Source organism: Geotrypetes seraphini, chromosome 1 (assembly GCF_902459505.1).
Source record: "Geotrypetes seraphini chromosome 1, aGeoSer1.1, whole genome shotgun sequence".
In the NCBI taxonomy this organism is placed as follows: domain Eukaryota; kingdom Metazoa; phylum Chordata; class Amphibia; order Gymnophiona; family Dermophiidae; genus Geotrypetes; species Geotrypetes seraphini.
The window spans coordinates 303,899,113-303,912,491 of record NC_047084.1 but is presented as its reverse complement, the minus strand read 5'-3'; the positions used below and the strand labels follow the sequence as shown (position 1 = coordinate 303,912,491).

Here is a 13,379-nt window from a genome sequence, read left to right as displayed (position 1 = left end):
ACCTCAGGAATATCCCTGAGTTGGACCACCTCTAGAATAGAGATGGAAACTATGATGTCAAAGGACAATGGAGCATTAGATAGCAGTTGCAGTGGATTAGACAGAGGAAACCTACAGAGCCCAGCTCAATCACCTCAACTGAATCTTAACCAGCTGAACAGTTCAAGAATCTGTGAATTGAACCCAGAAACTCTGGGAGAAAGAACCTTGCCTGGAAGTAGCAGAGAAGAATGATACATTAAAAGACTAGAATGCAGGGGTAAAGTCTGGAGGTAAGGCAGTTTGTGGAGTGGTCTGGCAGTTAAGGAGGGGGTAATTTCTGGACTGTTCAAGCAGTTTGAGGCAAGGGATAGGAGCAAATTAGGAGTTTGGAAGAGTAGGTAATTCTTTTAAACTATCTTGTGCTGCTCTCTGCTACATTTCACTATGTCTAAGTCTTCTCTGCTTTAGAAGTGCAACTCCTTCTTCCACAGAAATGATTTGGACCATATTTTTTTTTGGGGGGGGACATATTTCTGTGAAACCCTTGATTAGATTTGGCCTAGGCACTTAGGCTCTCTTATATAATAGGATACCATGCAGTGGCGTACCTAGGGTATTTGGCACCCGGGGCCCATCATTTTTTGACACCCCCCCCCCATGTAAAAATTTTTTTTTTTTTTTTTTGCAATAACCATGAAATGGAATAAATGGTCAGAATAGAAACAGGCAGTGAAAATTTTCTTTTATTGAACCTCATATATGTAACCATTATTCCAAACATAACAAAACATAAATTATGTCTAAATTGTCATGACATTAGAAGTACATATGGAGTAGTTGCAGGCAGTGGCGTACTTAGGGTATGTGGCACCCAGGGCCCATCATTTTTTGACACCCCCCCCATCTATATGAAAAATATGATTTTTAGTACCAATCTACATATCGCACCACAAGAGTGTACCTAGGAAAAGGCTGCATCTTAAACACTGCAGTGAGCACTAGAACACCAACACATACATTGTAAAACTAAACAAGCCAGATCCCGCACAGTCAATTGGTCCTGTAGTCAATGCCAACTGAAAACTATGTCTTTTTCATACACACAGAACAGAGATACACCCTCGCCCAAAATGGAATAATCACAAACTAAAAATAGAAATATGTAGACAAAAGTTAAACTGATCCGCCAAGAAACCAGACCCTGGATACAATGCAACACCACAAAAAACAGTAACACATGTCCTCTAATACAGTGCAAAATATAAAGACAGTAGATGTAAATTTGAAAAAACTGATACATAACAATCACCACTTTATAAATTAACAAATAAAAATAAAACAAATAATGAGATATAAAAAAATACAATTTTATTGGACTAATCCCCGTAAGCTCGGTCCCCATCCCCGCAAACCACCTGATTCCATCCACACAAGCCTTGAATTGTTTATATTAAAGTATAAAAAGAAACAATATTCTGTACAATTGTCAATTTATAAATCAGCGTCTTCTCCCCACTCTCTTCCCCATTTCCCTTCAGCATCCTCAGCCCACTCTCTCTCCACTTTCCTTCAGCGCACGCACATAAAAACAAGCAAGTAATTTTATATCATTTTCATTCTATTCATTCATAGAAATTAAAGTCTAGATAATGCCAGTCACATAACAAAACATGATTTTACAAAAATAATTCCCTGCAGTCAAGCCTGCAAGGATTATTAGATGTCTTTCAGCAGTTCCCCTCCCTCCCTCCCCCTTACCTTTGTGGCCAAGTCAAAATGATCTACCAACAATAAAATTTTAAAAACACAAAGCACGCTGTACGCAGAGAAAATGTTAATTATCATTTATATTCCGCGGGTTTTCAAAGAGGTCAAGGCAGATGACTTTATGCAATGTCACCTCAGTAACAACTATACAAAAATAGACAAATATTCCCCCTCCCTTTTTACTAAACTGCGATAGCGGTTTTTAGCGTAGGGAGCTGCGCTGAATGCCCCACGCTGCTCTCGACGCTCATAGGCTCCCTGCACTAAAAAACTCTTTTGCGGTTTAGTAAAAGGGGGCCATAGTGCAAAATATAGACAGCAGATATAAATTTTCAAAACGGACACATTTTGATCACTAAGTTGAAAATAAAATCATTTTTCTTACTTTTTTGTCTGGTGATTTCATGAGTCTCTGGTCCTTCTTCTGATCCTTCTTCTTTCTCTCTCCCCCTGGCTCCCCTCTTTCTTTCTGCCTTTCTTTCTCTCCCCCTTGACCCCCCTCTTTATTTCTGCCTTTCTTTCTCTCCCCTTGGTCCCCCTCTTTCTTTCTGCCTTTCTTTCTCTCTCCCCCTGGCCCTCCTCTTTCTTTCTGCCTTTCTTTCTCTCCCCCTTGACCCCCTCTTTATTTCTGCCTTTCTTTCTCTCCCCTTGGTCCCCCTCTTTATTTCTGCCTTTCTTTCTCTCCCCTTGGTCCCCCTCTTTCTTTCTGCCTTTCTTTCTCTCTCCCCCTGGCCCCCCCTCTTTATTTTTTCCTTTCTTTCTTTCTCTCTCCCCCTAGCCTGCACAAAGCCATCGTGCCGATTTCTCCACTTCCACGATTCTTTCCCTACCCTCACCCCCAAGCCAGCAGCCGATTTCTCCCTGCTCCTTCCCCGATGTCCTGATCTTCATCGGGCAGCAAGCAGCATTCACAATTCACTGATGTTGCCCGCTTCAGGCCTTCCTCTCTGTCGGGTCCTGTCTTCATGAAAACTGGAAGTAGGCAGGACCCGGCAGAGAACAAGGCCTGAAGCCGGCAACAGCAGCGAATTGTAAACGCTGCTGCTGCCCGAAGAAGGTAATGGAGCACCGAGGCAGTCCGCTTCTCCCCCCTCCCAGCCGAACCCCCGCTGACCCTCCTATCTCCCCCCCCCCGTGAACCTTTCCGACCTTCCCAGCGAGAGCAGCAAACCTCCTTCGCGGCTTTCTCCTCCCTCTGCCGCGTTACTGATGACGTCATCAGTGATGCGGCAGAGGGAGGAGAAAGCCGACGCTACTGGAGGGAGGTTTGCTGCTTTCGCTGGGAGGGTCAGAAAGGTTCACTGGGGGGGGGGAGAGAGATAGGATGGTCAGCGGGGTTTCGGCTGGGAGGGGGGAGAAGCGGTCTGCCTTGGTGCTCCAAGGCCTGGCGCCATTACCTTTTTCGATAATGGCGCCGATGCTGCTTTCGCTGGGAGGGTAGGAGCGCGATAGGGACCGGGCCAGCTGTGCACCCCCCCCTAAGGCGGCACCCGGGATGGACCTCCCCCCCGCCCCCCTTGGTACGCTACTGCCCTGGGGAAACAGCCTGCAACAAGATCGCGCGATGCCAGAGATTTTTGCCTGCTTCGGCTGTTTCCTCCGCCGCGGTCCCGCCCCTCCTCTGACATCAGAGGAGGGGCAGGACCGTGGCGGAGGAAACAGTCGAAGCAGGCAAAGATCTCTGGCATCGCGATCTTGCTGCAGGCTGTTTCCAGACGCGACACCCGGCGCAGGGGGGGGTAACTGGACCGGACCGGGAGCACCCCTTCAGGGCTTGGTACCCGGGGCGGACCGCCCCCCCCCACCCCCCCCCCCCTTGGTACGCCACTGATACCATGTAATCCACTAGTGATGCACCTATCATCTAGATGCCTGCACTTTTGTCAGTCAAAGAGCTGGCATGAGTATGGCAAAGTAAGGGCAGAAGGGATGTGCATAGCTTACAATTTTCAGTAAGTTCTATGTGTAACTGGGAGCCCAGCCTATGATTCACACATGTTCTTGAGATATGAATACTAGGCTAGATCAGTCAAGAGGAAGAATTACTTAGAGTAAATCTTAATGTAATTTTAACTCCAAGAAGTGCATTCTATACAAAAGGGCACATAAGAATGACTAAAAACAAAGAGCCAATCAAGAACCAGGAACTATTACCAGAAATACAAGACATAGCTAGCTCGTTGGACTGGCTTTATTAAACTCTCAAAAGGCAGAATATTTTTTTCAGGAAAGTAGTCAACTTCTAACCCAAAGGCCTTTAGTTCAATCTGAAAGAGAAAGATGAGTGTCAGAGATGAAGGAAGTGAGAAAGACAGGAGAGAGGAAGAAAGAAATGGACAGAAACCCTGGTAAATGAGTTAAGAGAAGACAAGAAAACAGATTCTAAATGGCCACACAAAGGCAGAAAAATAATTTTAATTCATCATAAACCTAAACTAGACTCCACTAAAGATGTACCCTATAAATTTATATTTTCCTTCTGTCTATTTCTTGTGTAATATGTTGTACCCTCACTTTTTGCATTCTGTAATTTGCCGATTGTCCAGCCCTCTTCGATGTGAACCGCCTAGAAGTCATCTGACTATGGCGGTATAGAAGAATAAAGTTATTATTATTATTCAAAGCTGAATGATGCCTGATAGCTATTAACACTAGGGAAAAAATGCTGAAATCTAACGATACTGGAAAGAAACCTGTTATTTTGAGGTTTATTCCTGCTGTTTTGGGTTAGAAATGACATGGGAAATGTTGTTTACACCTGCCATGTGATTTCAAATGAATGCACATCCATATAAATCTCGCAAGTGCAGCACAGAAGTTCTGCAAATGGCTCACATATAAGTGAAGTTATGATGCCCAGAGAGAGACCCACTTTGGTTGTAACACATATAAAACAACTCCCCAAACTGATGAAGGTATGCAATCCTTAGGGCATCTTCTATTAAACTGTGCTAGCAGTTTTGAGAACGGGGAGCCACGCTGAATGGCCCGTGCTACTCCCGACGCTCATAGGAACTCAATGAGCAAAGGACATTCAGCGCGGCTCTCTGCGCTAAAAACTGCTAGCGCGGTTTCATAGAAGAGGGGGTATGTTTCAGGATGCAGTTCCTACACACCATGGTGACAAGGTGCTTGGGCTTTGTCAATCTCTGACTTAAAGAACATAAGAATTGCCGCTACTGGGTCAGATCAGTGGTCCATCGTGTCCATCTTGCTCACACGGTGGCCACCAGGTCAAAGATCAATGCTCTAAATGAGTTCAGCCTCACCTGCGTATGTTCCAATTTAGCAGGAACTTGTCCAACTTTGTCTTGAATCCATGGAGGGTGTTTTCCCCTATAACAGACTCCGGAATTTAAGGGCTTAAATGTGTACTTGTTGAGAAATCATTACAGACTTTAATCCATGCTTTTGTTCTATCTAAATTGGATTATGGCAACTTAGTATATGCGGGAATAACATTAGGGCAACTGAAACGTTTACAAACAGTACAAAATGCGGCAATTCGGCTGTTAGGTTGCGCACACATAAGAACATATGAATTGCCACTGCTGGGTCAGACCAGTGGTCCATCGTGCCCAGCAGTCCGCTCACGCGGCGGCCCTCTGGTCAAAGACCAGTGCTCTAACTGAGATTAGCCCTACCTGTGCATGTTCTGGTTCAACAGGAACTTGTCTAACTTTGTCTTGAATCCCTGGAGGGTGTTTTCCCCTATGACAGATTCTAGAAGAGCGTTCCAGTTTTCTACCACTCTCTGGGTGAAGAAGAACTTCCTTACATTTGTATGGAATCTATCCCCTTTCAACTTTAGAGAGTGCCCTCTCGTTCTTCCTACCTTGGAGAGGGTGAACAATCTGTCTTTATCTGCTAAGTCTATTCCCTTCAGTATTTTGTATGTTTCAATCATGTCCCCTCTCATTCTCCTCTTTCAAAGAAAGAAGAGGCCCAGTTTCTCCAATCTCTCACTGTACGGCAACTATGTCAAGTATATCAGAATGTCCATAATAATATAGGGCTCCTTTTACAAAGCTGCGGTTGAAGTTTCGACCGTGGGACAGTGAGGTAAATGCTCCGACGCTCAAAAGAATTCTATGAACATCGGAGCATTTATTTATTTATTTAAAACTCATATCCTAAGTGGTTTTACATTCAGGTACTTTATCATATTTCCCTATCTATTCCGGCAGGCTCAAATTCTATCTAGCGTACCTGGGGCAATGAGGGGATTAAGTGACTTGCACAGGGTCACAAGCAGCAGCGAGGGATTTGAACCCACAACCTCAGGGTTGTGTAGCTCTAACCACTGTGCCACACACTCCCTCAGTAGCCTGCAGTAGAAACCTCTATCACAGCTTTGTAAAAATCAGTGATAGTTTTTAATAATATTTGTTTAGCCCTTATAACAACTCAACATATATATTCAAGCTTTTTTTTTTTGTATGGACCATCAGAGACAAACTTCTCAATTTACTTCAATGAGAACATAATACAAGTTGTCATCAGTCCAAAATCTTTTTTTTTTTTTCTTTTTCAAATTCTTTAAACATTAGTATTAGCTTCTTTTAATTAACTTCAATATTTGCCCTCTGCATGCTTCCAAGCATTAAACTGTGCACTTATCTTGATGCAAATTTCATCAAGAGATTTCAAGAACACATTTGCTAAAGGGGTACTTAGCTTTGAAATAGCAGCGAGCGAAATATGAATTTGTGTCGGCGGTAGTCATTCCCCCCGAGATCCATCTAGATGAGTACATAGTTTATTGCTTAGAAGCATGGGGAGTACAAATACTGAAATTAATTAAAAGAAGCTAATACTAATGTTTAAAGAATTAAAAAAAAAAAAAAAATTTGGGCTGATGATGAATACTGGTGAATTGTGCTCTCATTGAAACTTGAATATATGTTGAGTTGTTATAAGGATACACAATTATTATTATTAAAAAGCTGCTTTTCATGAATATCCCTTTAAGAATATCTTGTCTTTAGTTATCTATGATAGCTATATAGTAACATAATAAACGACAACAGATAAAGCCCAAAATGCCCTATTCAGTCTGCCAAATTTATACTCTTTATTGATAGAAGTACATCGTAAATTTCCAAATACACCTCCATACTAACTTCCTTCTAGTCCTTTCAACCCTCTTGTCATATCTACCCCAAGTATGACTGAAATTCATCAAAACTGGCCTCCATATACATAGTGGTGTACCTAGCGTATGTGACACCCGGGGCCCATCATTTTTTTGATACCCCCCATCTATATCAAAAATATGATTTTTAGTAACAATCCACATATCGCACCACAAGAATGTACCTAGGAAAAAGCAGCATCTTAAACACTGCAATGAGCACTAAACACCAACACATACATTGTAAAACTAAACAAGCCAGATCCCGCACAGTCAATTGATCCTGCAGTCAATGCCAACTGTAAACTATGTTCTTTTCATACACACAGAACAGAGATACACCTTTGCCCAATATGGAATAATCACAAACTAAAAATAGAAATATGTAGACAAAAGTTAAACTGAAACGTCAAGAAACCAGACTCTGCATACAATGCAACACCACAAAACAGTAACACATGTCCTCTAATACTGTGCAAAATATAAAGACAGTAGAAGTAAATTTGAAAAAACTGATACATAACAATCACCACTTTACAAATTAACAAATAAAAATAAAACAAATAATGAGAAATAAGAAAATACCATTTTATTGGACTAATACATTTTTCATTTAGCTTTCAAAGGTTAAAACCTCTTTCTTCAGGTCAGTAAACTATACTGCTGTTAGAGTATCCCTGTCGTGACCTGAGGAAAGGAGTTATGATCTCTGAATTAGTAATAAAATGTATTAAAATTAGTTCAATAAATAGGATCACCTTATTTCCATTTTCTATTAATAAACGATTATCGACAAAGCTACAATAATACTTTATCCTAAAGCAAAAATAAATAAATAAAACAAATAGAAATTTTTTTCTACCTTGGTTGTCTGGTTTCTGCTTTCCTCATCTTCTTATCATTCTCTTCTTTCCATCCACTGTCTGCCCTCTCTCTGCCTCTTCCATATGGCATCTGCTCTCTTTCTATGCCTCTTCCAGAAACTGCCTCTCCCTTCCATCTCTCCCAGCAGATTTTAGCATCTCTCTCTCTCTCTTCCTTTCCTCCCCTCAGATCTCGTATCTGTCTTCTTCCTCCTTTACTCCTCCCAGGTCTGATATCGGTCTCCTCCCCTTCCCCCCTGCTCTGGCATCTCCTCTCCTTCCTTTTCCCTTGGTCTGGCATACCTTCCTCCTTCTCTCCATGCCCTGGCATACCTTCCTCTTTCCCTCCATGCCCTGGCATCTCATCCTCCCTCCCCTCCATTCATTGGCATATCCTTTTATTCCTTTCTCATCTTTTTTCTCCCTCTCTCTCTCTCTCTCCCTCCAGTTGGGTGCAGCAATTCTCTCCCCCTCTGCTCCCTTTCCTTTTTCTGTCACCCCATCCCTGGTCAGCAGTGCAGCACCTAAGCGGGTGCTCCAAGGCCTGGCGTCATGAACTTTCTTGGTGAGCAGCAGCATTCACAATTTGCTGCTGTTGCTGGCTTCGGGTCTTCTCCATCGGTTCCTGCCTTCATGGAAACAGGAAGTAGGCAGGACCAGGCACAGAGGAAGGCCTGAAGCCGGCAACAGCAACGAATTGTAAACGCTGTTGCTGCTGGAAGAAGTTAATGACACCAGGCTTTGGAGCACCCGGGGCAGACTGTTTCTCCTCCTCTCTCTCCCATCCCCCCAGTATGCCACTTTCCAAATGTTATTTTTCAGCTGCCCCAAAGTTTTCCTTCTGCTGCAACTTCCCATTTCCATCAGGGCAGATCACCGCAGAGGGAAAGCTTTGGGGCGAGAGATGGCTGCCATGTCTGGGCCCCAGTGAAAAGTAACAGATTGGGAAGTGAGGGAGATAGAGAGAAGAGGAAAAGAAGTTCAGACTGCGGGGGCCCTGGATCTGTACATAAGAGTAGCCATACAGGGTCAGACCAATGGTCCATCTAGCCCAGTATCCTGCCTCCAGAGTGGCCAATCCAGATCACAAGTACCATTCAGAAACCCAAATAGTAGTTATTTTTCTCAGACTTTCAACTCTACCTCTTTATTTTTTCCTCTTATCTGTTTATACTGTATTCTCTTTATTCTATTTATGTATCTTCCCATTAGAAGTTTTCTCTCCAATTCTTCCTTCCTAGCCTGCTGCCTTAATTTCCCTCTTCCCCTTACCTCCACAGCCCAACCCATTTCTCCTCTTCTCTCCATCCACTAGGGAATTGAATTGGTATTGTTTTATACATTAGAACGTAAATATGCACCTGCGTTGATGCCACCTCCCATCAGTAAAAAAACAGGACAGCAGGGGTAGCAGTAATTACAGGAAAGAAAAATTTCTGCTTATCACCGTGAAACTATTCCAACACGTGCTTACACTGATGTCGTGGGCAATAAAACTGGACTGTCTGATACAACTGTACTTAATTCTCCATCTTGGTTTTCCCATTCCTTTTATTCGTTTTCTTTGCCTCACCTCTCTTGCCTGTCAACCCTTACTTTTGCTCTGAAGAACCCGGTGGCAAGGCCGAACCCTCAGCCTGTTTTGTCCGTTCTGGGGGAAACAACTGCACCAAAAGAATAAAGCACAACTACCGAGATTGAAAGGCATGAAATTAGTGGAAAAACAGAGAGCCCAGGAAAGCTTCCCCTAACGCTGGCCCGGAGGGGAGGGGGAGGAAGAGAGTCCTTCTGTCTCTGGCTGTCTGGCATGCACCGCGCTGTGTGTGCACGAGGTGGGAGGGCGAAGAGGAGAGAGAAGGTTCCAGCGCAGCATCAGGTGACCAGCCGGCACGCGCTGACCAGCCGGCACGCGCTGACAAGGCTGTGCGTCTGCGCAATGACTGCTATAGTTGGGTCCTCCAGAATAGCGCAGCGCAGATTTTTAATTTTTGCTCTCCTGCTGCTAACCCCCCCCCCATGCTAAAACCCAGAGAAATGAGACCTTCTGAGGGCAAATTCAAAATCTTCCCCGATGTCCTGAGTCATCCGGACATATGGTAACCCCTACGCATTGGGCCCCCCTGAACTCCTTTAATCCGGCCCTGGCCAGCTGTGCACCCCCTTGGGGCGTGCACCTGGGGCAAATTACCCCCCCACACCCCCCTTGGTACACCACTGCATATACAGTCATACCACTGCCGTTTAAGACTGTGGGCTGCTCCATGTAGATTATTGTCCTGCTTTTCTTGGAGCCCTGACATAAGAGTACTACTGCTTTTTTAAGTTACAACTTCACCTCTGTACAGTTATACCCATCTGTATCGGCATAAGCCATTTCTACAAGAACTAGTGCCTGCAGGGTTGGGCCAAATCAATAACTAATGTATTTTGACCGATATTTAATCCACTGCAATATGCAGCATCAGAGCCACTCACTGACCTGATCCCAGATATTCAGCACTGAATATCCAGGTATTGATGATCACCCAGAGGATAACCAGGCACCAGCCAATATTCAGACCAGTGCCCAGTTAACTTTAGTGTATATAGTTAGTACAACATTTTTGCTTCCTAATTTTATGTACTTACTTAGCAGGTTAGTGGACTGAAAAATGCCACTAACCACCTAAGTCAGCACCTCTGAGCTAACCTGTTAGGAGATAGCTGGTTAGTGGCAACATGCCACAGCACTAACCAGTTAGCTGCCACTGAATATTAGTTGCTGGGTTTCTCAACAGGGTTTAACCAGGGAAGAGACTCTGCTGCCCGATTAAACCATTTTGACTATCGTGCCCACAGAATACAAAGATGCAGTGCTGAAGACGTTTATATCATGAACTTTACTTTGACTTTTGCAGATCCTTGCATTTCAAAAGAACAGTGCTTATGACTTTGTTTAGCTGATGCAAGGGCATGTAACAACGACTTGGGTGAGGTCACCCTCAGACTCATTGGAACCTAACTTCAGGGACACTTTCCCTGAAAGAATATCACTAGACATTCTGATAATTTTTCAAGTCACAACAAAGGATATCAGCCAATCACTTGTCATAATCTTTTGGAACCATCAGAGACAACACATAACAAAGATATAAAAGATTGGCATCTCCAGCTGAAAAATCAACCTTTCATCTGATATCTTCTTTTTAGCTGTCCTTTCTACTGTATATTGTCTTACTGATGGACCTTCATTGGAGCATCATCAAGCACTGCCCCATTCCTGCTGTTTCTGAGAGATTGACTCATTGATCCTGGTCGTAAGCCGAGCTCTGCAAATACTTGCAGATAAGAACTGACTATTGTATCTAGAAAGTTCTTCCAATTAGTGTATAGTCCAGCAGTTTTAAATGGACATTTAAGTTTTTATTCTGCGATATTCTACTTATTTTTTCTTTATTCAGTTGCAAATAGTTCTTATTTCTTTCCGTGAGCAAACATCATTATTATTTCTATCAGTTTTGTGATTTCCATTTAATAATATAAAAACATAGAGTTGAAGGAGTTGAACTGAGAATTTCTCATTGAGAGGTATGGCATTATCCTATAATTTCCAGAGTGTTGTATAAACAAAGACGTCAATATTCAAAGTTATTAACTGGCCAGGAACAGCTCTATTATATTCATTTTTTTTAAATTAATTTTTTTAAAAGGAACAACTCCTAGCCAATTAAATAGTGTTTTAGTGTCTAACTGCAGATATTCAGTGGGAGATAACTGGTTATCTCCCACTGAATATCTGTTGTTGGTGGCTAGCCGCTAAGCAGCTATATCATGCAACCTAGCAGCAGGCCTCTCTTTAATCGTTAAGTACTTAACCGATTAGCACAGAATAGCAGCAAAACCTTTTAAGTTGCAGCAGCCAAAACTAAAGCTGGATACTCAATGCTGGTCACCGGAAATAGCCCAACATTGAATATCTGGGCATAATTCTGGCGGTAGAATGAAAAAAATGCTACCTGCCACTGGCTGAATAATCAGGCCCCAAAATATTTGCATGTCTCTACCTTCACCGTCCAGTGTCGGCCATTCTTTAAAAGAGTCCCGATACAAGGGGCTCCTTTTACTAAGCTGCGCTAGTGGTTTTCGCACATGCTTAGCACGTGCTGCATTGCTGCACGCACTAGACACTAACACCAGCATTGAACTGGCGTTAGTTCTTGGCACGTAGCGCAGGGTTAGCGTGCGCAGCAATGCATCGTGCGCTAAAAACGCTAGCGCACGATGTGTACAAGTCTAGAAATACAAATAAACTAATTTACTCACCAGGGCATCAAAGACCAGAGTATCATAGGTATTTGTATCGGAATGCTCCATCATAATGGAGAAAAGAGCATCCATTGTATCCTGTAGGAACTGGAGAAGAAAAAAATCAGTAAGAACACTTCTATAACCCAGAAATATCAATGAACAAAGACAACTGAACTTAATCGTGGATTTGTAATTCATGTACCTATTGGTCAGACCGGATGTTTCTTCTGTGGATTAATAACAGCTTCAAAAAAACATAAAAATTCTATAGGGAACTGGAAGAAGAGGTAAACTAGTAAATGAGGAACAATGGGACAAAGGAATTAGGAAACAACTAGAATAGTAAGTTAAACGTATCGGGTTTCTTTTACTAAGCTGCGATAGCGTTTTTAGCGCATGCAGAATTTTAGCACGCGCTATACCCACGCTACGCGGCTAGAACTAACGCCAGATCAATGACGGCGTTAGCATCTAACGCGCGCAGCAATTCTGCGTACGCTAAGGGCGCGCTAAAACTGCTACCGCAGCTTAGTAAAAGGAGTCCATTATGTAGCTCCAGTACGCTTTAGGTCAATGAGAAAGCAACTAGATCATGCAACCTAGCAGCAGGCCTCCCTTTAATCGCGCTTCGCAATATGATGTTTGAATTCGGCTTCTTCTGAGTGGCTTAACTACAAATTGTACGTGGTACGAGGGGCGTTCAATATTTTATCGACCTGAGCATGAAAGAAAGTAGCAAGCATGTCGAGACAAGTCTGCGCACGTCGTGACATCTCAAGGCCGCTTACGCACAGATGCGGCTCCGTGTGAGTCTAGCATTCCAAGAGACAGGATGTCAGGAGAGTCTTCATGCGAATCAAGTACGAAACGGCTAGATTTAGAGCACTATTCAGCGATAAAATTTATCACGAAAAGAAGGGAACCAGTGATGATGGGGAAACATGGTCAAATGACTCCCTCCCAAAATTACGAGTTTTGGACAAGTTGTAATGCCCTCAATTTATGTACTAACATTTACATTTGGCTTTTACATGGCATAAATGATAGCATCTAAATGCTGATATGCAAATGCCAACTTGCGGTCTATTCTATAACGGAATCTGGGCGCCCAGATGCTATTCTAGAATTTAGGCTGAACACCCTACCTACATTTTAGCATCCACATTTAAGCGTGGCAAGTCAAATGCGTGCAAACGATATTGCGCAACACAATTGTGCACAAGCACAATGACATGCAACAAAAATGTGTGCAATACAACTGCGTGACACAATAACTGAGCGTGACACAATCGTGTGCAACACAATCACACGCAGAATAAAGGAGTGCGAGACAACATCTCGCAAGA

The 13,379-nt window shown here is 43.1% G+C and overlaps 1 protein-coding gene across 1 annotated transcript in view; it reads right to left on the bottom strand.

Moving 5' to 3' along the window:
* LOC117365127 (dedicator of cytokinesis protein 2-like) overlaps window positions 1-13,379 on the bottom strand; it is a 1,549,644-nt gene that overhangs the window by 1,234,405 nt on the left and 301,860 nt on the right. The window contains exon 20 of the mRNA XM_033955120.1: window positions 12,049-12,138. Coding sequence (XP_033811011.1) covers window positions 12,049-12,138 — 90 coding nt within the window. The remainder of the gene's footprint in view (window positions 1-12,048; window positions 12,139-13,379) is intronic.